Genomic DNA, 24752 nt, shown 5'->3' on the forward strand with positions numbered 1-24752 from the left:
AGGGGTGTGTGCCCAGTCCCCTTCTGTACTCCCTGTTCACTCATGCCTGCACGGCCATGCAGGACTCCAACACCATCATTAAGTTTGTCGATGACACAACAATGATCACCGACAACGATTAGAACATTTACATCATTACATTTAAGTCATTTAGCAGACGCTCTTATCCAGAGCGACTTACAAATTGGTGCATTCACCTTATGACATCCAGTGGAACAGTCACTTTACAATAGTGCATCTAAATCTTAAAGGGGGGGGTGAGAGGGATTACTTATCCTATCCTAGGTATTCCTTAAAGAGGTGGGGTTTCAGGTGTCTCCGGAAGGTGGTGATTGACTCCGCTGTCCTGGCGTCGTGAGGGAGTTTGTTCCACCATTGGGGGGCCAGAGCAGCGAACAGTTTTGACTGGGCTGAGCGGGAACTGTACTTCCTCAGTGGTAGGGAGGCGAGCAGGCCAGAGGTGGATGAACGCAGTGCCCTTGTTTGGGTGTAGGGCCTGATCAGAGCCTGGAGGTACTGAGGTGCCGTTCCCCTCACAGCTCCGTAGGCAAGCACCATGGTCTTGTAGCGGATGCGAGCTTCAACTGGAAGCCAGTGGAGAGAGCGGAGGAGCGGGATGACGTGAGAGAACTTGGGAAGGTTGAACACCAGACGGGCTGCGGCGTTCTGGATGAGTTGTAGGGGTTTAATGGCACAGGCAGGGAGCCCAGCCAACAGCGAGTTGCAGTAATCCAGACGGGAGATGACAAGTGCCTGGATTAGGACCTGCGCCGCTTCCTGTGTGAGGCAGGGTCGTACTCTGCGGATGTGTAGAGCATGAACCTACAGGAACGGGCCACCGCCTTGATGTTAGTTGAGAACGACAGGGTGTTGTCCAGGATCACGCCAAGGTCCTTAGCGCTCTGGGAGGAGGACACAATGGAGTTGTCAACCGTGATGGCGAGATCATGGAACGGGCAGTCCTTCCCCGGGAGGAAGAGCAGCTCCGTCTTGCCGAGGTTCAGCTTGAGGTGGTGATCCGTCATCCACACTGATATGTCTGCCAGACATTCAGAGATGCGATTCGCCACCTGGTCATCAGAAGGGGGAAAGGAGAAGATTAATTGTGTGTCGTCTGCATAGCAATGATAGGAGAGACCATGTGAGGTTATGACAGAGCCAAGTGACTTGGTGTATAGCGAGAATAGGAGAGGGCCTATAACAGAGCCCTGGGGGACACCAGTGGTGAGAGCGCGTGGTGAGGAGACAGATTCTCGCCACGCCACCTGGTAGGAGCGACCTGTCAGGTAGGACGCAATCCAAGCGTGGGCCGCGCCGGAGATGCCCAACTCTGAGAGGGTGGAGAGGAGGATCTGATGGTTCACAGTATCGAAGGCAGCCGATAGATCTAGAAGGATGAGAGCAGAGGAGAGAGAGTTAGCTTTAGCAGTGCGGAGCGCCTCCGTGATACAGAGGAGAGCAGTCTCAGTTGAATGACTAGTCTTAAAACCTGACTGATTTGGATCAAGAAGGTCATTCAGAGAGAGATAGCGGGAGAGCTGGCCAAGGACGGCACGTTCAAGAGTTTTGGAGAGAAAAGAAAGAAGGGATACTGGTCTGTAATTGTTGACATCGGAGGGATCGAGTGTAGGTTTTTTCAGAAGGGGTGCAACTCTCGCTCTCTTGAAGACGGAAGGGACGTAGCCAGCGGTCAGGGATGAGTTGATGAGCGAGGTGAGGTAAGGGAGAAGGTCTCCGGAAATGGCCTGGAGAAGAGAGGAGGGGATAGGGTCAAGCGGGCAGGTTGTTGGGCGGCCGGCCATCACAAGACGCAAGATTTCATCTGGAGAGAGAGGGGAGAAAGAGGTCAGAGCACAGGGTAGGGCAGTGTGAGCAGAACCAGCGGTGTCGTTTGACTTAGCAAACGAGGATCGGATGTCGTCGACCTTCTTTTCAAAATGGTTGACGAAGTCATCTGCAGAGAGGGAGGGGGAGGGGGAGGAGGATTCAGGAGGGAGGAGAAGGTGGCAAAGAGCTTCCTAGGGTTAGAGGCAGATGCTTGGAATTTAGAGTGGTAGAAAGTGGCTTTAGCAGCAGAGACAGAGGAGGAAAATGTAGAGAGGAGGGAGTGAAAGGATGCCAGGTTCGCAGGGAGGCGAGTTTTCCTCCATTTCCGCTCGGCTGCCCGGAGCCCTGTTCTGTGAGCTCGCAATGAGTCATCGAGCCACGGAGCGGGAGGGAGGACCGAGCCGGCCTGGAGGATAGGGGACATAGAGAGTCAAAGGATGCAGAGAGGGAGGAGAGGAGGGTTGAGGAGGCAGAATCAGAACATAGGTTGGAGAAGGTTTGAGCAGATGGAAGAGATGATAGGATGGAAGAGGAGAGAGTAGCGGGGGAGAGAGAGCGAAGGTTGGGACGGCGCGATACCATCCGAGTAGGGGCAGTGTGGGAGGTGTTGGATGAGAGCGAGAGGGAAAAGGATACAAGGTAGTGGTCGGAGACTTGGAGGGGAGTTGCAATGAGGTTAGTGGAAGAACAGCATCTAGTAAAGATGAGGTCGAGCGTATTGCCTGCCTTGTGAGTAGGGGGGGGAGGTGAGAGGGTGAGGTCAAAAGAGGAGAGGAGTGGAAAGAAGGAGGCAGAGAGGAATGAGTCAAAGGTAGACGTGGGGAGGTTAAAGTCGCCCAGAACTGTGAGAGGTGAGCCGTCCTCAGGAAAGGAGCTTATCAAGGCATCAAGCTCATTGATGAACTCTCTGAGGGAACCTGGAGGGCGATAAATGATAAGGATGTTAAGCTTGAAAGGGCTGGTAACTGTGACAGCATGGAATTCAAAGGAGGCGATAGACAGATGGGTAAGGGGAGAAAGAGAGAATGACCACTTGGGAAAGATGGGGATCCCGGTGCCACCACCCCGCTGACCAGAAGCTCTCGGGGTGTGCGAGAACACGTGGGCGGACGAAGAGAGAGCAGTAGCTATGTAGCTAGCTACGATCAAACAAATCAAACCGTTGTACTGTAATGAAATTAAATGAAAATGTGATACTACCTGTGAATGCGACCGGGTTGTAGAGTTCTATTCAGAAGACGTTGGCTAGCTGTTGGCTAGCTGTCGGCTAGCTGTTGGCTAGCTGTTGGCTAGCTGTTGGCTAGCTAGCAGAGTCTCCTACGTTAAGGACGACAAATAGCTGGCTAGCTAACCTCGGTAAATTAAGATAATCACTCTAAGACTACACACTCTAAACTACACAATTATCTTGGATACGAAGACAGCAAAGACAGCTATGTAGCTAGCTAACACTACACTAATCAAGTCGTTCAGTTGAGTGTAATAGTTTCTACAGTGCAGATAATCGGTGGACGTTAGCTAGCTGGCTAGCTGGCTAGCTGCTGGGCAGAGCAGTGAAGACTACGTTAGGACGGCGAAATACGATAATTACGCAATTATCTTTGATACAAAGACGGCTATGTAGCTAGTTAAGAAGAAATTGCTAAGATTAGACAAATCAAACCGTTGTGCTATAATGAAATGTAATGAAAATGTAATGAAAAATTTATACTACCTGCGGAGCGAAGTGCCGATGCGACCGCTCGCTCCAACCCGGAAGTACTTGACTCCAACCCGGAAGTACTGTCTATACCTAATGACCTGTTGTCTTATGTCTATACCTAATGACCTGTTGGCTTATGGCCCTGTCTATACCTAATGACCTGTTGGCTTATGTCCCTGTCTATACCTAATGACCTGTTGGCTTATGGCCCTGTCTATACCTAATGACCTGTTGGCTTATGGCCCTGTCTATACCTAATGACCTGTTTGCTTATGTCTATACCTAATGACCTGTTTGCTTATGTCTATACCTAATGACCTGTTTGCTTATGTCTATACCTAATGACCTGTTTGCTTATGTCTATACCTAATGACCTGTTTGCTTATGTCTATACCTAATGACCTGTTTGCTTATGTCTATACCTAATGACCTGTTGGCTTATGGCACTGTCTATACCTAATGACCTGTTTGCTTATGTCTATACCTAATGACCTGTTTGCTCATGGCCCTGTCTATACCTAATGACCTGTTTGCTTATGTCTATACCTAATGACCTGTTTGCTTATGTCTATACCTAATGACCTGTTTGCTTATGTCTATACCTAATGACCTGTTTGCTTATGTCTATACCTAATGACCTGTTGGCTTATGGCACTGTCTATACCTAATGACCTGTTTGCTTATGTCTATACCTAATGACCTGTTTGCTCATGGCCCTGTCTATACCTAATGACCTGTTGGCTTATGGCCCTGTCTATACCTAATGACCTGTTTGCTTGTGTCTATACCTAATGACCTGTTTGCTCATGGCCCTGTCTATACCTAATGACCTGTTTGCTGATGGCCCTGTCTATACCTAATGACCTGTTTGCTCATGGCCCTGTCTATACCTAATGACCTGTTTGCTCATGGCCCTGTCTATACCTAACATAGAATAGGAATAGGTTTGGTCGTGCCCTCTTCACTACTGTCTTGGTGTGCTTGGACCATGTTAATTTGTTGGTGATGTGGATGCCAAGGAACTTGAAGCTCTCAACCTGCTCCACTACAGCCCCGTCGATGAGAATGGGGGGTGTTCGGTCCTCCTTTTCCTGTAGTCCACAATCATCTCCTTTGTCTTGATCATGTTGAGGGAGAAGTTGTTATTCTTGCACCACATGGCCAGGTCTCTGACCTTCTCCCTATAGGCTGCCTCATCGTTGTCGGTGAAAAGATTTGGCATGGGTCCTCAGATCCTCAAAAGGATTTACAGCTGCACCATCGAGAGCATCCTGACGGGTTGCATCAATGCCTGGTATGGCAACTGCTCGGCCTCCGACCGCAAGGCACTACAGAGGGTAGTGTGTACGGCCCAGTACATCAACGGGGCAACCTTCCTGCCAACCAGGACCTCTATACCACGGTGTCAGAGGAAAGGCCCTAAATATTGTCATAGACTCCAGCCACCCTAGTCATAGACTGTTCTCTCTGCTACCGCACGGCAAGCAGTACCGGAGCACCAAGTCTAGGTCAAAAAGGCTCCTAAACAGCTTCTATCCCCAAGCCATAAGACTCCAGAACAGCTAATCAAGTGGCTACCCTGACTATTTGTATTGCCCCCCCCCCATGCTTCTGCTACTTTCATTTTCTATGCATAGTCACTTTAATAACTCCACCTACATTTTCATATTACCTCGACACCGCTACCCATTGTATATAGCGCCGCTAGTGTTATTAACTGCTGCTCTTTAATTAGTTATTCTTATCTCTTACTTTTTTGGTGCATTTTCTTAAAATGCATTGTTGGTTAAGGGCTTGTATAAGTAAGCATTTCACTGTTGTATTCGGCGCATGTGAGAAATAACATTTGATATATAACATGAAAACAGCTAAGCCAACTCTGCTTGGGCGAGTAACATGGTCAGTGAGGTGTTCCCTTGTTTGTCTGGAAGTAGCTAGCAAGCTTGCCAACTTTAGCCAGTGAGCTTGGGTGTTTGATTGCCGTTGTGAGGTCAGAACTCTCGGATCAACCCTTCTCCTCCGTCAGAGCTTCCAGTGTGCGCTCTGAACGGATAATTTAACAGCGATCCGAATTTACAAACGGCCCCAGAGCGGCGCACTCTGACACACTGGAGACAATTTACGAATGCTCCCTAAGTAGACCAGACCCAGCTTCTATGGGATACACACTCAGTTATGTAGACCGGAACGGGCTTTTTCGGGTGGTAATCTTTATTTATTCAGAATCTTTGGTTTGCCAAGAAGAACCAAAGTTGAGAACTTGTAGTCATTCATTCATGAACGTAATTGTATTATTAGCCCTGTGTTTATTTGATTAATATAGCTAGTTCTATTGTACACACAAAATGTTTGCGGGCCTGCCTGAGCTTGGGATATCTAATGGCGAGGATCTAAAAGAAACACTGACCAACTGCACAGAGCCTCTGAAAGCCATTGACCAGTTTCAGGTAAGCTAACCTGAAGTTAGCTAGCAAGCTAACAGCTAGATAAAACGGGACTAAAAGCATGTTGATACTAGCGTATCGACAGTACAGTGGTTAAAACTATGTATTGTGCTCATTGGTTACTGTAAATATCAGTTAAGTTAGTGGTTAGTCAACGTAGGTCATTCAAATAACGTTAGCTAGTCAGTTAATGTTAGCTAGCAATGACACAGGGCATCGTTCGGCAGCGCTTCCACGGTCGCCCTGAATTAATCGGTCATTAAATAACCCCACTGGGGGAATTTTGTTTGGGAATGGCTTCAGTAAACGTAGGTAACTTCATTTCCAAAGTAAACACGCTGCTGGAGTTATTTAGAACAATTATTTCTATTCGCGCCTTCTAATTTCTCCAAAATATGAGTGCGCGTGGACCCGAGCCTTTATTTAACTAGAAAAATAACTAGGCAAGTCGGTTAAGATGCTCTAAAGTCGTGTATTTCAAACGGAAAACGTTTTGCAACGAAAACCAGTGGTGTATTCATTACACCGATTCTGTTTCGTCTTTTAACATAAGCGTTTAATCCTAACGCTGTTGGGTTCCGGGGTGTATTCATTACGGAAACCGTTTACAATTTAACAGCCAAACGGAGTTTCAATTGGACAAATTCAGTTAGGTCCCTCCCCGTTCCATTTGCTTCTGTATAAGACACGTTTTGCAACAGCGTCTGGAAGAAAGAACCCTGCCGATTTCTCCACTTTAGAGCAGGGAATAATCGATAATTGAGATGTGCAATTTGTGCCGAACACTTCGCAGATTACTCAGATTGGAATGGCAACACGTGGAAATCATACAATTAAAAAATAACCACTACTTCCGTTTAAGAACACAACAGTTTGTATATGATGTTGAAGAGCATTTGGAGTAAACTGTTCCCGTTGCAAAACGTTTAGCAACAGAATTGGTTCAAAGAATGCACCCCGGGAGAGTCCATCACAACGTTTTGCAATGGAATCCGACGAGCTTCGGAGCCGGTGTAGTACGATTCGATTTTAGTCCTGTATTGACGCTTTCCCTGTTTGATGGTTCGTCGGAGGGCATAGCGGGGTTTCTTAGAAGCTTCCACGTTAGTCGCGCTCCTTGAAAGCGGCTGCTCTACCCTTTAGCTCAATGCGGATGTTGTGATTGGATGAAATCTGTGGTATATCAGACCGTATACCACGGGTAGGACACAACTTTTATTTGTACTGCACTAATTATGTTGGTGAACCGTTTATAATCTAAATAAAGCACATGGGGTTTGTGGAGAGCAAGATTAAATAATCCGTGTTGCAAGCAGCGATTTTTCCATGTTAACGCTAGTAATGTTAGCTAGCAGGTGTTGTAGTAGTGTGAAAATTGCGGCTGCAGCAACTGTTATCAACTTTAAGGGTAGATGTTTGTTAGCATCACCCTTTTCAAGATTGACTTTCAAACTTTGTTAACAAATGATCATCATCTGGTTTGTGGCACTGTTTTTTGTTGCAGCCCACTTGCTGTTAGCTATCTCTTTGAAAAGAATGACTGAGAAACGTTGTTACATAAACTTTAAATCACTGGTTAGTGTGATGAAAGCTATAAAATATATTTGCAATGGGAAGGAATAGCTGGTTTGTTAATATAAGTTTGCACATGAAATGGTTGTGCTTTCGTATTGGTATGATTTCATGGGGCCTAATGGAGTGAATGGGCTGCCTATTCTTTAACATTATTTGATTCTGTGTGTGACTGTTGTCTCCTGTCTATCAGTAGTGTCTGTGTTTGACCAAAATTGTCTCCTTCAGAGCCATGGAGTGCAAAGGTATTAAGGTTGCTGTCCTTTCAGCACCATAAGCCTGTCACCTTTGATGTGACACTGTTGTTGTCACTATTGGTTATAGTGTGTTGGCTACCATAAGTTGGTAAACAGTGCATTATTTTATGCTGTGTGTCATGTATGCATGCCGGTTCTGTCTTTGTGTGTGCAACAGCCCGAAGCGCAGCCAGGCCTGTTATGATTCATTCTTCATAATGTCATCAAAAAATATTGCTCCTCCTTCACTAGAACAATAATGGTCCTACTAAAGAAGATATGTCAGGCACGTTAATGATGCTATGTTTTCTGTTATTTCCAAAGATTTTTGTTTTGTCCGGAGACCATTTAGCCAATTTATTGAAAGCAAGCCAATGTTACACTTGCCTAGCCAGCTAATATTGTCAATGTACCTGCTCAGGAAGCTAGTGTTTCATTAGCTATCTCTGTCAGTGAATTTAATTGAAATGTTTTGGCACGATTGTCTCATTTCATGTAACCAAACTCAGCAAAAAAAAGGAAATGTCCTTTTTCAGGACCCTGTCTTTCAAAGATAATTCGTAAAAATCCAAATAACTTCACAGATCTTCATTGTAAAGGGTTTAAATACTGTTTCCCATGCTTGTTCAATGAACCATAAATATGATTGAACATGCACCTGTGGAACGTACGTTAAGACACTAACAGCTTAGACGGTAGGCAATTAAGGTCAGTTATGAAAACGTAGGACACTAAATAGGCCTTTCAACTGATGAAAAGAAAGATGCCCAGGGTCACTGCTCATCTGCCTGAATGTGCCTTAGGCATGCTGCAAGGAGGCATGAGGACTGCAGATGTGGCCATTGAGACGCCTACTGTGAGACGCCAAAGACAGCGCTACAGGACGGACAGCTGATCGGCCTCGCAGTGGCAGACCACGTGTAACAACACCTGCACAGGATTGGTACATCCGAACATCACACCTGCGGGTCAGGTACAGGATGGCAACAACAACTGCCCGAGTTACACCAGGAACGCACAATCCCTCCATCAGTGCTCAGACTGTCCGCAATAGGCTGAGAGAGGCTGGACTGAGGGCTTGTAGGCCTGTTGTATGGCAGGTCCTCACCAGACATCACCGGCAACGTAGTTGCCTATGTGCACAAACCCACCGTCGCTGGACCAGACAGAACTGGCAAAAAGTGCTCATCACTAATGAATCGCAGTTTTCTCACCAGGGGTGATTGTCGGATTCGCGTTTATTGTTGAATGAATGAGCGTTACACCGAGGTCTGAACTCTGGAGCGGGATCGATTTTGGAGGTGGAAGGTATGCCTTGGTCTGGAGCAGTTTGTCACAGCATCATCAGACTGAGTTTGTTGTCATTGCCTGCAATCTCAACGCTGTGCGTTACAGGGAAGACATCCTCCTCCCTCATGTGGTACTCTTCCTGCAGGCTCATCCTGACACGACCCTCCAGCACGACAATGCCACCAGCCATACTGCTCGTTCTGTGCGTGATTTCCTGCAAGACAGGAATGTCCGTGTTCTGCCATGGCCAGCGAAGAGCCCAGATCTAAATCCCATTGAGCACGTCTGGGACCTGTTGGATTGGAGGAGGGTGAGGGCTAGGGCTAGCTCCACCCCCCCTGGTGCAGTCCATGAGGAGGAGGTGAAGTGCTTAATGCAGCTGGTGGCCACACCAGATACTGAATGTTACTTGACCCCCCCCCCCTTTGTTCAGGGACACATTATTCCATTTCTGTTAGTCACATGTCTGTGGAACTTGTTCAGTTTATGTCTGTTGTTGAATCTTATGTTCATACGTTAAGTTTGCTGAAAATAAACGCAGTTGACATTGCGGACGCTTATTTTTTTGCTGAGTTTAGCTGCAGGCTTAAAGAAACATTCAATCATATAATTTGCATAGAAACCCAAATAAAAGCATATCGATGGAAAGATGTGTGTGTCATGTATGCAAGAATGAAGGTTTAAAACTGACAGCTGCATATGCGTATTAATCAATACATATGGCATAGCCTACACACATGGCATACCTTGAAATACAATCCTCTCTAAAAACAGCTGTACAATGTGCCTTGCAATAATATAATCAGAGTTTGATTTCTAAACTAGATCAGTTGTCAAATAGCAGCTTCCCAATCCCATAGTGGGTATGCATAATGTTGGATGCATTGGAATGTAAGATATGGAGAATGATAAAGGGTCGGTAGGATTATAGAAAAAGCATTTGGGAAATTGTTTGAGTTGCAAATACTAAATGCTCAGTGAATGTGAGTATATTTAGGTGGTTAATAACTTTGGCACCATAAACTTTTAGAAGGTTGTTAACAATGATTTATTCTAGTAACTATGACTGGGTGTGAGGCATGTTTCCATTTCACGCATATGCATTCGAACACAATCCCAAATAGTGTTTCACCATTTATTGAGTACAGAGACAAATAGCAAAGGTGTCTCAGGCAGTATTTGAATTATCTAAATATAGTGTAACCAACCATACTTTGGAAACTCAGACCCCTTGACTTTTTCTATATTCTTTACAGCCTTATTGTAAAATGGATTTAAAATAAAATCCTCAGCAATCTATACACACTACCCTATAATGACAAAGCAAAACCAGGCTTTTTGAAATGTTTAGACCATTTGCTATGTGAGTCGAATGAGCTCAGGTGCACCCTGTTTCCGTTGATCATCCTTGATGTTTCTACAACTTAATTGGAGTCCACCTGTGGTAAATTAAATTGATTGGACATGATTTGGAAAGGCACACCTATCTATATAAGGTCCCACAGTTGACAGTACATGTCAGAGCAAAAACCAAACCATGAGGTCGAAGGAATTGTCTGTAGTTGTCTGATTTCCGAGACATGATTGTGTCGAAGCACAGATCTGGGGAAGGGTACCAAAACATTTCTGCAGCTTTGAAGGTCCCCAAGAACACAGTGGCCTCTGTCATTATTAAATGGAAGAAGTTTGGAACCACCAAGACTCTTGCTAGACATGGATGCCCGGCCAAACTGAGCAATTGGGGAAGACGGGCCTTGGTCAGGGAGGTGACCAAGAAACAGATGGTCACTCTGACAGAGCTCCAGAGTTCCTCTGTGGAGATTGGAGAACCTTCCAGAAGGACAACCATCTCTGCAGCATGTAGAGTGGCCACTCCACAGTAAAAGGCACATGACATCCCGCTTGGAGTTTGTCAAAAGACACCTAAATACTCTGACCATGAGAAACAAGATGCCATGATGGAACTCTTTGCCCTGAATGCCAAGCGTCTGGAGGAAACCTAGCACCATCCCTATGGTGGTGGCAGCATCATGCTGTGAGGATGTCTTTCAGCGGCAGGGACTGGGAGACTAGTAAGGATTAAAGCAAATATGAACTGTGCAAAGCATAGAGATCCTTGATGAAAACCTGCTCCAGAGCGCTCAGGACCTCAAACTGAGGTGAAGGTTCACCTTCCAACAGGACAACGATCCTACGCATACAGCCAAGACAATGCCGTAGTGGCTTCGGGTCAAGTCTCTGAATGTCCTTGAGTGGCTCAACGAGAGCCCGGACTTTAACCCGAGCTTACATTTCTGGGAGACCTGAAAATAGCTGTGCAGCAACGCTCCCCATCCAACCTGACAGAGCTTTAGAGGATCTGCAGAGAAGAATGTGAGAAACTACCCAAATACAGGTGTGCCAAGCTTGTAGCGTCATACCCAAGAAGACTCAAGGTTGTAATCGATGTCAATGGTGCTTCAACAAAGTACTGAGTAAAGGGACTTAATACTTATGTTTTTGCTTTGTCATTATGGGGTATTGTGTGTAGATTGATGAGGAACAAATACAATTTAATCCATTTTAGAGTAAGGCTGTAACGCACCAAAATATGGAAAAAGTCATGGGGTCTGAATACTTTCCAAATGCGCTGTATATGTCACGTGTTGTGCGGGCACAATCTTACAATGTTTACAGTCCAGAAATGAGAGCTTTACCATCTATGCCAAAAGCCCGGGCCTTTGATGGAGACTGTAGAACTGTCATCAACGCATGCTTCAGTTTTCTCCCTTCTATCTAGGATCATTTGTGTGCTCAGGCCACATATGTGTAAAATAAATGATCACGACAAAGGAATGTAGTTTGTGAGCTAGAAAATGAACATCCTAGCAGTCTGAGTCAGGTTGCTCTCCAATCATCTTACTCTAGCTATCGACAGGGATAATGTGGCATTTCTTATTTGTCAGTATGAATGAAATTAGTGGGTCCTGCCTTGATGACTGTATTCCATTTACACTACTTAACCTATAGATTCGTTTTTTATTTGTCTGAAATTATTACTTGGATTAAATTGATAGCTAAAACACTCCTTGTCCTGGAATGACATAGCTAGTGATTTTAAAGCTATCTGCTCCTGCTAACTAGCAACTGATCTACTTGCTGTACCTAGCTAGCTAACTAACAATCTAGCTACATTACTAAGGCTAATGCATTTTAAGTTGGGAGTCATTTTACAGCTAAATAGTTAGATTACAATTAAATAAAGACTCTCTCTCGAGCTGTTACCAGATGTGTTTAGTACCTTAGATACAGAGAATGTGATTGGCAGATGTGATCAGCAGAGATGGTATCTGGATAGTGAACAAGTTTTGATTGGTTTACAGTTTAGTAGTCGGCAGCATTTGGCTGTCCAGCTAGTGAACATAAAAATATTTAGAACAAATGTGCAAGAATTGACATTGCCAACAAATGGAAATGTATTCAGAAGGAACATACACTATCTAAAAACCAGCTCCTCTCTTGACATTTCAAAACTAAAGCAAATGGCTTGCTTCAGCTCACCAAGTACATGTAATGATTACAATTTTTTTTTTAACTGTAATAATTTATGTTACCAGCTAAATTATTGTAATCATTACTTCTTCTATTACTTTTAAATCCAGGAAGGATGTTTGTGAAGAAAATACCTTTTCTGTTTTCCTGAATTTTTCAATTCAGCATGAAAAAAAAGGCACACGTTTTTTAAGTTCGTTCCACTTGAGCAAGTCTGATCCACCAGTCCGAGACCACTATTTAGACTCATGGATCCTTTTGTCTTTTTCTAAAGGCTCTTAAGGGAAAGGTAATCTGAAAGTAATTAGATTGGTATGGAGTTTGGGTAATCCAAAAAGTCTGTTACTTATTACATTTCTAGACAGGTGAATAGTAACTAACAGATTACATTTAGAAAGTAACCCACTCAATCCTGGTAAGCAGGCTCCATGAGTAATGTTAGATTACACAATTATCCCTGCAATGATTATCAAATGTGTAACACCACCATGTCAGTGCATTGATTATTATCTCATCTTCGTTGTTTTGCAGACAGAAAATGGCATTTTGTTACCAACTCTTCAGTCAGCTCTTCCCTTCCTGGACCTTCACGGAACTCCTCGGTTGGAGTTTCACCAGTCTGTCTTCGACGAGCTTCGTGACAAGTTGATGGAGCGAGTCGCCACTATCGCGGAGGGCAAGGATGAGGACCGGTGCGACATCTATGCTAGTAAACAGCAGGTCTTCATAGAGAAGTCATCAACCATTGTACATGTATTTTAGGCATTGAGTTTCTGGGTATTCCTGCTCCCTCTACAGTTATGGTAAACTTAAAGAGCTGCTGGAGAAGAGCTTTCCGCTGGTGAAGATGCCTTCCATTCAGCCAGTGGTCATGCAGGTGCTGAAGCATCTTCCAAAGGCAAGTCTCGGTCTTCCCACCTTCAAATCCAATCTGCATTAGGGGAAACAGCTCCACTGTTCGCCCCGGCTCCTTTGTTATGGTTTTGTTGTTGGAATAGAGGAGAGGATCCTCCGGCAGCATGGTAAAAACAGGTACATACTCCGCTGTTCAATCTCCTGTGCAATAATGTCCGAGATGTAACTTCTTTGTTTTAATATCCCAAACGGATGTGGCAGTTTCACCAATTTCAATGATTCTAGCTTTAAGTGAATGCAGTTCTTTTTCAATTTATAGTTCTTTGCAAATAACATTAGCCATAAGAAGTGACTTGTTTTCCATGATTCTTTCTCCAAAGCACCTTTATTTCTACCACAGCTCAGTGTTTGAAATGTTCTGATTGAGTGTTTATTTTCCTATGAACAGGTACCAGAGAAAAAGCTGAAGCTTGTGATGGCTGATAAGGAACTGTATAAGGTCTGTGCTGTTGAGGTGAAGAGGCAGATCTGGCAGGAAAACCAGGCTCTCTTCGGAGATGAGGTCTCGCCCTTGCTCAAGCAGTATATCGTGGCAAGGAGGCAGCACTTTTCAGCAGTGATCTCTCTATTCTGCACAACTTCTTCAGCCCCTCCCCCAAAGCAAGACGCCAAGGAGAGGTGAGCCACCCCAGTACATCTGGACCTTTTCATTACTTTTTCACTCCCAATAGATTCTGTTCACATTCCAATAAGCATTTGTTATGATTAGGGCCATGAACCCATTATAACAAGTAGGGCTGTGACGATACCAGTATCACAATATAATTTTTATGGCAAAAATGATAACACAACGCAGACCAAAATCTTTGGTTCTTTAAAAACCTGCTGTATGTAAAATATTGCATGCTTATAGCATGGAAAATAATTGACTGGATGACAGCATAACTGTTTGTTTTAAGATTGTTTTCCTAAAGAAGTTAAATGTGCTTAATGTTTTGTTTCCTTGCCATGAAACTAACAAGTATCATCCCGGCCCTAATAACAAGAGTCAATAGTTTTTTTTCCTCAGTCAACCATTTGTTAGTCTGTAAATTCAAGAGAGAGTTGGGTGTGCTTGAGACTATCCTTTTTTCTGTTTTAGGTAGTCTTGAAACTGACCCAGATGATTGGGAAGAATGTGAAACTATATGACATGGTGCTCCAGTTTCTGCGAACACTTTTCCTGCGTACTCGTAATGTCCACTACTGCACCCTGCGTGCAGAGCTGCTCATGTCCCTCCATGACCTGGACATCAGTGAGATCTGCTCAGTAGACTCCTGCCACAAGGTATGGCCTAACTCATGTGTACAGCATGTCTTCTGTAAGCAAACAGGAGTAGTATTGATTTCAAATATATGCAAATACGTTGGCAAATGTTTTGGATGCTTGTGCAGAGTGCTGTACGTCTATATCTTGGCAGTTCACCTGGTGCTTAGATGCCTGTATCCGTGAGAAGTTTGTGGATGCCAAGCGAGCCCGGGAGTTGCAAGGTTTTCTGGATGGAGTGAAGAAAGGACAGGAGGAAGTACTTGGGTGAGAGAAGAAGAATGGGTGAAATGTGATTGAACATGTCTTATTGCACCATTTTAGGATTAATAAAAAGATGTGACAAAAATGTTAATGGTCTTGCTTTCCAGGGACCTGTCCATGATACTGTGTGACCCATTTTCCAGTAACACCCTGGTTTTGAGTACGGTCCGAAACCTGCAAGAATTGCTAAGCCAGGATGCTCTACCCAGAGTAAGACATTCAATGTTTTCATTCGTGGCCTTGTGTTTTTGTGTCCATTTCCACAATCTGTCGATGCTATGTGGAGACCTATTGCCACTACTAAAGGGATGTTTCTGTGTGAATGAACAGGACAGTCCAGACCTGATGCTGTTACTCAGAATGCTGTCTCTTGGACAAGGTGCTTGGGATATGATTGACAGCCAGGTCTTTAAAGAGCCTCGATTGGTATGCAGTCCTTTCTATTAGTATTATTTTATAATCACATATTTTTGTTCAGTGAGTTTACCTGTCTGTATTACATTACTTATGAGCTGCACAGCAACAATAGTTTGTTGTGCAGAGTAGGAAAACAACCTCTTTACAATGAACTACAGCTAGGTCCTCCCGAGTGGCACAGTGGTCTAAGGCACTGCTAGCTGTGCCACTAGAGATTAGAGTCCAGTCTCTGTCGCAGCCGGCCGCGACCGGGAGACCAACGGGGCGGCGCACAATTGGCCCAGCGTCGTCCGAGTTAGGGGAGGGTTTGGCCGCCAGGGATGTCCTTGTCCCATCGCGAACTAGTGACTCCTGTGGCAGGCGCAGTGCACGCTGACACGGTCGCCAGGTGTACAGTGTTTCCTCCGACACATTGATGTGGCTGGCTTCCGGGTTAAATGGGCATTGTATCAAGAAGCAGTGCGGCTTGTTTGGGTTGTGTTTCGGAGGACGCACGGCTCTCGACATTCGCCTCTCCCGAGTCCGTACGGGAGTTGCAGCGATGAGACAACTAACTACCAATTGGATACCACAAAATTGGGGAGAAAAGGGGGTAAAAGAAAAAATATATCAAATAATACAATGAACTACAGCTAGATGGCGTAGATGTGACATAACCAGCCAGGGCAGAGACTCATCATATTTGATTCTTTCCCTCTCAGGAACTGGAAGTTGTGACACGTTTTCTCCCAGCCATGTTGTCAGTACTTGTGGACGACTATACCTTCACTGTAGAGCAGAAACTCCCTAGTGAGGAGAAGACCTCCCTCTCCTACCCCACAGCCCTGCCTGATAACTTCAACAAGTAGTTACTGGGATGGGATGTCACACTGGGGAAGGGACATACTGTTACTTTGGTAGACGTGGCATGCTTGTAATTCAATTTTGTATATGTCTATTGACATTAAGAACATTATCATGTAAAAAATGTAGAATGTAAAACAAGTAGTATTGATATTCTAAAATATACATTGAAATGATCAGTGTTATTTACAGTGTACATGAACCTGCTATATGTTTAATGAGGACAGACCTGGGTTCAAATACTATGTAGGGCATTTAAATTACTTTCAAAGATATTTGGAACTAAGTAAAGACAAGTAGTTGAATATTGGAATTTATTTGGAAATGCACTTTGAAAGTTTTGGAAAATAATCAAACACACTCACTCAAATAAACTCCCATGCATTTAACTCAGGTATTTAAAAATAGTATTTGAAATAAGTATTTGAAATACTTTCAAATAGTAGGCTATGTATTGAAGTATTTTCAAAAATAATTATAAAAATAATTTGAAAATACTCAAATACACAGAAAATAAGTATTTAAATAACATGTTTAAATACACATGTATTTGCACAGAGGTCTGAATGAGGACCCTCTTTGATTAAAGTAAGTTCTCCCCTGCCCTAGGTACCTGCAGGAGAACAGGGTGGCTTGTGAGATGGGTCTGTACTACGCACTCCACATTGCCAAGCAGAGGAACAAGAATGCCTTACAAAGGTTACTTCCTGCATTGGGTAGGTTCTGCACTTGTTTTGCCACAGGTTAATATAAATACATAAATACTGTTAGTAAATTGTTGTTAACCTGGCTCTCACCATTGTTTTGTCTCTATCATGTAACTGCAGTGGAGACCTACAATGACATGGCCTTTGGGGACATCTTCCTGCACCTCCTGACAGCACACCTCACCTTGCTCTCTGATGAGTTTGGGACTGAAGAGTTCTGCTCTGCTGTGTTTGATGGCTTCCTCCTCAACTCTTTCTCCAGGTCTGTCTTTTCCTGGGACATACAGGAGATTACTGCATGTATTGCATTTGAAATTAATGGAAATGTTACTAAACATATATGAAATGTGTGAAATTGAGGTAGAGTACTGTACTTCCTGTACTAAGGGTCATATATTTTACCTTCATTTCACATTACACCCTGACATATTTTTATGTGTATTACAGTAAAGACAATGTCCACAGACACAACCTACGCCTGTTGCTTCACCTTCACCAGAAAGTGCTGCCATCTTGTGTGGAGACCTTAGTGAAAACCCTGGAACCCTCAAAACAGGTGGGCAAACTGCCATATTGCATGAAATGGGTTCCAAAGGAGATTGAACAGGATCTTGAGCACTTACAAATTCGTAACACATTGTATAAATTGCAATTCGGGATTGCAGGATTATTACATGTTTTATTTGCACGATATCATACTAAATGAATGATGATGTAAACAATTGTGCACAATTTTCAGAGATCTGTTTTGGGTCATGAAACACCTAAATAATTAATGGTGTAATCACGCATTTTACCCATGAAAACGTAATATTAACCACATAAGATCAATGATTGGGGTTATGTAAAAGAAAATTGTCTGTCGCTCACACTAGGTGGGGGCAGAGCCAGTCTAGGAAGATCCAATCACACAACAGGATTGTTGTAGACACTCCACTTCCCATATAAGTGGCCGTAATGCGCTCTCATCTCACTTCTTTCGTCTTCCTCACGGAATTGATGTAGATCCTCTACGACTCTCCTAACGATCGGCTTGGATCTCTGTCACCTGTGAACAGGTTAGCAGGAAAAAATGAAGGACTCCGCCGCCAAGCATAGGACAGTAGCTTCTCGTCGAGAGGATTGAGCTCACAACAAAATCTACTCCGGTTTGAGGCTCACAGCTAGCCTTCGCCCGCTTAGCATCCTCCAGATGGCGTATGTGTCCGCAGCATGCTCTGTTAGGGCACTGTACGTTACCGCTCACTGATGGCCTGTCAAGGAGAGTTACAGGAGACCGAGCGGTCATTCGCTGTAGATGTTTCAAGGTCCCGCCCCAACAATTCCCCTGGAGGAAAGTGGGGGAAGACGGTCCTAGGGGTCCCTCCCCAGCAGCAGAGGGGAGCAGTGCATGGTTCACACGATGTTCGGCCCTGCCCCCTCCCGGGCTGAAGACTGCAGGAGGGGCACTCTGCTCCACCAGAGCGCGTTCCCAGTGCAGCGGCCGAGCATTTTTCTATCAAAGCACAGAAAAGATGGAGCAGACCACTCTCCCGCGGATTGTCCTCCATACCCTAGTGTTCACCTCAACACCCTTGTTGGTTGAATCAGAGGCCAGAAGACAAGATTTCAGTTGCCACAAAGCACTGTCCCTGTTCGTTTTATTGCCTTTTCAAATAAAAATACCACTGTTGCACCAAAGCATTTCGCCAGGAGCACAGAACATATAACCAAAAGAGGACCACAGGGTGCTACGGCAGTGACCCACTTGCTACACTTCCATCCCTGGGTTCTATCCATGGTTACGAGAGGCTTCCGACTTCAGTTTACCAGAGAACCGCCAAACTTAGAACAGAATGTTGGTTTCTGTAGTGACTGGCGACTCAAATACTAGAGCAGGAGATCTCCACTCTGTTGAGCAAAAGGAAGATCAGAGTAGTAGCAGCAGCAGAAGCCCAGAGCAGTTTCAACTCTCGTTACTTCCTGGTTCCCAAGAAGGGTAGGGCAGCACCCCATATTGGACCTACGGATCCTCATCAGCTATCTAAGAAAGTCCACATTCTATAATGTTAGGCGAAACGTGTGGTCTCTCTTCATTCGTCAAGGCTATTGGTTCATTACAGTTGATTTGCAGGATGCCTATTTCCACAAGCGTGGAAAAGGACCTTGTGGCTGCAAGGAGCCATGGTAAGTTGCTAGCTAGCATTAAACATATCTTATAAAAAAACAATCAATCTTCACATAATCACAAGTTAACTACACATGGTTGATGATATTACTAGGTTAACAAGCTTGTCATGCTTTGCATATAATCAATGCAGTGCATGTTAATTTATCATCGAATCACAGCCTACTTCAACTTCGCCAAACGGGGGATGGTTTAACAAAAGCGCAATATGCGAAAAAAGCACAATCATTGCACAAATGTACCTAACCATAAACATCAATGCCTTTCTTAAAACAAATACACAGAAGTTTTTTTTTTTAAACCTGCATATTTACTTAAATGAAATTCATGTTTGGAGGCAAATTGTGTTACTTCTTTTGTGTTCAGTACAAGCAGAGTTAGGGTATATTCAACAGTTTGAGCTGCCTGGCTCTGACACAACTTTGAAGGTTGGGCAATGTAACAGCAATATTTAGACTTAGGGTTGCCACCTGAACGATTACGTATTTAACTGAAATAAAAAAATATATATACATTTTTAAATGATAGTGTCCGGATTTAACCATATTAATGACCTACGGCTCTTATTTCTCTGTTTATTATAATTAAGTCTATGATTTGATAAAGCAGTCTGACTGAGCGGTGGTAGGCAGCAGCAGTCTCGTAAGCATTCATTCAAACAGCACTTTACCGCATTTGCAAGCAACTCTTAGCAATGCTTGAGGCACAGAGCTGTTTATGACTTCAAGCCTATCAACTCCTGAGATTAGGCTGGCAATAGTAAAGTGCCTATAAGAACATCCAATAGTCAAAGTTATATGAAATACAAATGGTATAGAGAGAAATAGTCGACGCGTCATAATTCCTATAATAACTACAACCTAAAACTTATTAACTGGGAATATTGAAGAACTGGGAATATTGAACCACCAGCTTTCATTTGTTCTCATGTTCTGAGCAAGGAACTTAAACGGTAGCTTTTTTACATGGCACATATTGCACTTTTACTTTCTTCTCCAACACTGTTTTTGTGTTATTTTAACCAAATTGAACATGTTTCATTATTTATTTGAGACTAAATAGATTTTATTTGTAATATATTAAGTTCAAATAAGTGTTCATTGTTCATTCAGTATTGTTGTAGTTGTCATTACTACAAATATATATATATATATATATATATATATATATATATATATATATATATATATATATATATATATATAATCGGCCGATTTTTAATCAGTATCGGCGTTGAAAGATCATAATCGGTCGACCTCTACTTCTGGCCTTAAAGCACTTTCTGCCTTTTCTCTGGACAATTCCGGAGTCCTAATCAGAAAGGACAATAGAGCTACAGTGGCATACATCAACCTCCAGGGTGGCACCCAATCCCTGCGCCTCCCACACAAACTCCTGTTGTGGAGCAGCGCATATCTCCATTTGTTACGCCCCAGGCACGACCCATGCCCCAAGCGTGACCCATGCCCAATGAACAAAGGAGCGGACTTGTTGTCCAGAGGGAATCCATCCCCACATATTGGCCAGAATATGGGAGAAATTAGGACAGGCGCCTGTAGATCGCATCACACAAAAACGCGCACTACCTGCTGTTCTTTTCAATGACAAGCAATGATGCGCTACTCGGGGTTGACGCGCAGGCACACCCATGGCTAAGAGTACAGCTTTACGCATTTCCCCCCTCTGTATGATTCTCTCCAGTGTCAGAACAGCAGTGGTCTCTCATCCTGATAGCCCTATTCTGGCCAGGATGGCTATGGTTACCAGATCTGTCACTCCTGTTCGAACAGACCTGGCAACTACCGGTACGCAATTTGCTGACCCAAGTGAACAGAATGATTTTCCGTCGCAATCCGAACATTGGGGCTCTTTAGTCCTGGCCCATGAGAGGATGAATCTTAATGCGACAGGCCTGCCGCTGAAAGTCGTGGAGACTTCAGAGCATTACAGCCCCGTCAACACTCGCACTACACAACAAGAAGTGCGGTGTGTTTGATAGACGGTGTGATCAGAAACAGATCCTTCCATTTCTTTGCTCAATTCCAGAGTTACTCTGCCCCCTGCAGGACCTTTTGGACAAGGACAAACCTTTTACACTGCAAAGATGTACTTGGCCTGCAACATAGGCTTTGACAATGGTACAGCGGAGAAGTACCACCTCGTCCGTCATTTTAAAAGGGTGCCCAGTACCCAAACGGCTAGTCTCATCCTGGGACCCTTCTGCGTGCTTGAGGACATTTCACAGCAGCCGTTCATGCCACTGGAAAGCATGGACATTTTATTTATCTCATTTAAAACTGCTTTTAGCCATTATATCTGCAAAACAGGTGGGGGAATTGCACGCTCTGTCAGTTCACCACTAGTACCTGAGCTTTGCCCTGTGGTCATCCAAGTTTAGTTATCTTGCATCCTTACCCCGCTTTTGTGCCTGAAGTAAGTTGTGCTTATAATCGCCTCACTTTACAGCTGTTGACCTTTCACCCACCGACCTTGTCCTCCATGGAGGATGAGCGTCTCCACTGCTTGTGTCCAGTACGTCCATTGCATATCTAAATGTCTGGACGAGAGCCCTATGAAAGAGCGATCTGCTCTTTGTTTCTTGGGACCAATTTCTCGCAAGTGTTTATCACATCGGATGATGGAGGCTATTTTACTGGCATATAACAGCAAGGGTTTACAACCTCCGAAGGGCCTGAGTGCTCACTCCAACAGACGTATGGCTGTGTCACGGGCATTGTTCAAAAGCGTCTCTGTTCAAGAGGTCTGTAATGCAGGGCTACCCCCCCATACCAACTGGACATCACTGTGCCCTCATTAGAGCATACGGTGCTTACTGTCAGGACTTCTGAGGGTTGATCCTGTCTAGACTTGGCTTCGGAGAGATTAGGAGCTCTACTGGAGTTGGCTACGTTTTTATTTATTTAACTAGGCAAGTCAGTGAAGAACAAATTCTTACTTACAATGACGGCCTACCTACATAAGGTTACTTGACATAACCCAGGGTCTATGATATTATGAGTGAGGTGACTCAGTGTTTCCCTCACGCTCTGTGTAAGGAAGACCACATGTACATTTTAAGTCGGAAGTTTACATACACTTATGTTGGAGTCATTAAAACTAGTTTTTCAACAACTCCACAAATGACTTGTTAACAAACTATAGTTTTGTCTAGTCGGTTAGGACATCTACTTTGTGCATGACACAAGTAATTTTTCCAACAATTGTTTAGCCGGATTATTTCACTGTATCACAATTCCAGTGGGTCAGAAGTTTACATACACTAAGTTGACTGTGCCTTTTAAACAGCTTGGAAAATTCCAGAAAATGATGTCATGGCTTTAGAAGCTTCTGATAGACTAATTGACATAATTTGAGTCAATTGGAGATGTACCTGTGGATGTATTTCAAGGCCAACCTTCAAACTCAGTGCCTATTTGCTTGACATCATGGGAAAATCAAAAGAAATCAGCCAAGACCTCAGAAACATTTGTAGACCTCCACAAGTCTGGCTCATCCTTGGGAGCAATTTCCAAATGCCTGAAGGTACCATGGAACCACGCAGCCGTCATACCACTCAGGAAGGAGACTCGTTCTGTCTCCTAGAGATGAGCGTACTTTGGTGCGAAAAGTGCAAATCCATCCCAGAACAACAGCAAAGGACCCTGTGAAGATGCTGGAGGAAACGGGTACAAAAGTATCTATATCCACAGTAAAACGAGTCCTATATCGACATTACCTGAAAGGCCACTCAGCAAGGAAGAAGCCACTGCTCCAAAACTACCATTAAAAAAAGCCAGACTGCAGTTTGCAACTGCACATGGGGACAAAGCTCTCACTTTTTGGAGAAATGTCCTCTGGTCTTCTGATAATTTATTTTTGAACTGTTTGGCCACAATGACCATCGTTATGTTTGGAGGAAAAAGGGGGAGGCTTGCAAGTCGAAGAACACACATTCTTAAAATAGTGGTGATCCTAACTGACCTAAAACAGGGAATCATTACTGGGATTAAATGTCAGGAATTGTGAAAAACTGAGTTTAAAAAAAAAATGTATTTGGCTAAGGTGTATGTAGACTTCTGACTTTACTGTACTTAGAAGTGAGATGAAAGTGTATTACAGCCACTTATATTTGGATCTTCCGAGATTGGCTCCACCCCCAGGTGATACCCATTGTGAAACTCCTCACTCATATTATCATAGAGCTGGGGTTATATCAGGTAACGTTACGTTTTACTGTTCTGAAAATGACATGTGGCTTATAAAATAGTTTTTCCTACTCAGGTCACATAGTCACGTCCCATAGTCAGGGCCATGGGAAAGCTCCTGGCCCTGTGGCATAACTACAGTATTTCCATATTCTTCATTCTCTGTTCTCTGTGCTTGTCTGGTGTCCACAGAGCAGTGACCAGGTAAAGGAGCTGTACACCAGGCTGACAGAGAAACTGGAGGCCCAAAAGAAGAGTCCTCCCCAGCCAGACGAAGCCCACTCCCTGGACCTCCATCCTGTTAAAGTGCCCACTACAGCTTCCACTCCAACAACATCGCTCTGAGAGAGGAGGTGGTAGGGAGCAGCAAAAGAAGGAAACCAATTAGTCTGAAAAAATGGATGCTGATATTACATGTTGAATTTAGGTTGGCTCATGAAACTATAAAAAAATGACTAAATGTAATTTCCTCTATGGGTACTATGGTTAAGGTTTAGTTTGTTTTCTAATACTTGTTTTATTAAGATGTCGTATTTGAAGCAGTTTTCCAGCTTTAACAATGTAACTCAGTTGCCAATGTTTTTCAGTGTGAATTATTACTTTTTAATTTTAGAAATACTTAGTCTTGCTTAATTATTGTTATAAGTATATGTGTGTGTATGTACTGTTTGTATTGTGTCAGTGGTGACGCAAGCTTTAAATAAATTAATTTAGAAATGGTTAAAAAAGTTTATACTATATATAGACGAGTATGTGGACACCCTTAGGATCTCTAGACGAACATCGGCAGTAGAATGGCCTTACTAAAGAGCTCAGTGACTTTGTGTGGCACCGTCATTGGATGCCACGTTTCCAACAAGTCAGTTCATCAAATTTCTGCCCTCTTAGAGCTGCCCTGGTCAACTGTAAGTGCTGTTATTGTGGACGTGGAAACGTCTAGGAGCAAGAACAGCTCAGCTGCGACGTGGTAGGTCCCATAAGTTCACAGAACGGGACCGCTGAATGCTGAAGCGCTTAAGAAAACGTCTACCCTCTGTTGCAACACTCACTACCGAGTTACAAACTGCCTCTGGAAGCAACGTCAGCACAAGAACTGTTCGTCGGGAGCTTCATGAAATGGGTTTCCATGGCCGAGCAGACTCACACAAACCTAAGATCACCATGCTCAATGCCAAGCGTTGGCTGGAGTGGTGTAAAGCTCGCTGCCATTGGGCTCTGGAGCAGTGGAATAGTGTTCTCTGGAGTGATGAATTACTCTTCACCATCTTGCAGTCCTATGGAAAAATCTGGGTTTGGCCGGCACGAATGCTACCGGCACGAATACATAGTGCCAACTGTAAATGTAAAGTTTGGTGGTGGAGGAATAATGGTCTGGGGCTGGTTCGG

The 24752-nt window shown here is 44.0% G+C and overlaps 1 protein-coding gene across 1 annotated transcript; it reads left to right on the forward strand.

Moving 5' to 3' along the window:
• The first annotated feature begins 5433 nt into the window (after positions 1–5433).
• Positions 5434–24329, forward strand: LOC124034451 (negative elongation factor B-like). The gene is given in 14 exon segments (XM_046347679.1): positions 5434–5976; positions 13134–13294; positions 13401–13500; positions 13906–14047; positions 14050–14135; positions 14599–14784; positions 14918–15030; positions 15135–15237; positions 15358–15453; positions 16146–16288; positions 16897–17003; positions 17115–17256; positions 17442–17550; positions 23559–24329. Coding segments are annotated over 14 exon segments (1743 nt in total). The 5' UTR covers positions 5434–5874; the 3' UTR covers positions 23712–24329.
• Positions 24330–24752: the final 423 nt, after the last annotated feature.

Source organism: Oncorhynchus gorbuscha, linkage group LG04, assembly GCF_021184085.1.
Source record: "Oncorhynchus gorbuscha isolate QuinsamMale2020 ecotype Even-year linkage group LG04, OgorEven_v1.0, whole genome shotgun sequence".
In the NCBI taxonomy this organism is placed as follows: domain Eukaryota; kingdom Metazoa; phylum Chordata; class Actinopteri; order Salmoniformes; family Salmonidae; genus Oncorhynchus; species Oncorhynchus gorbuscha.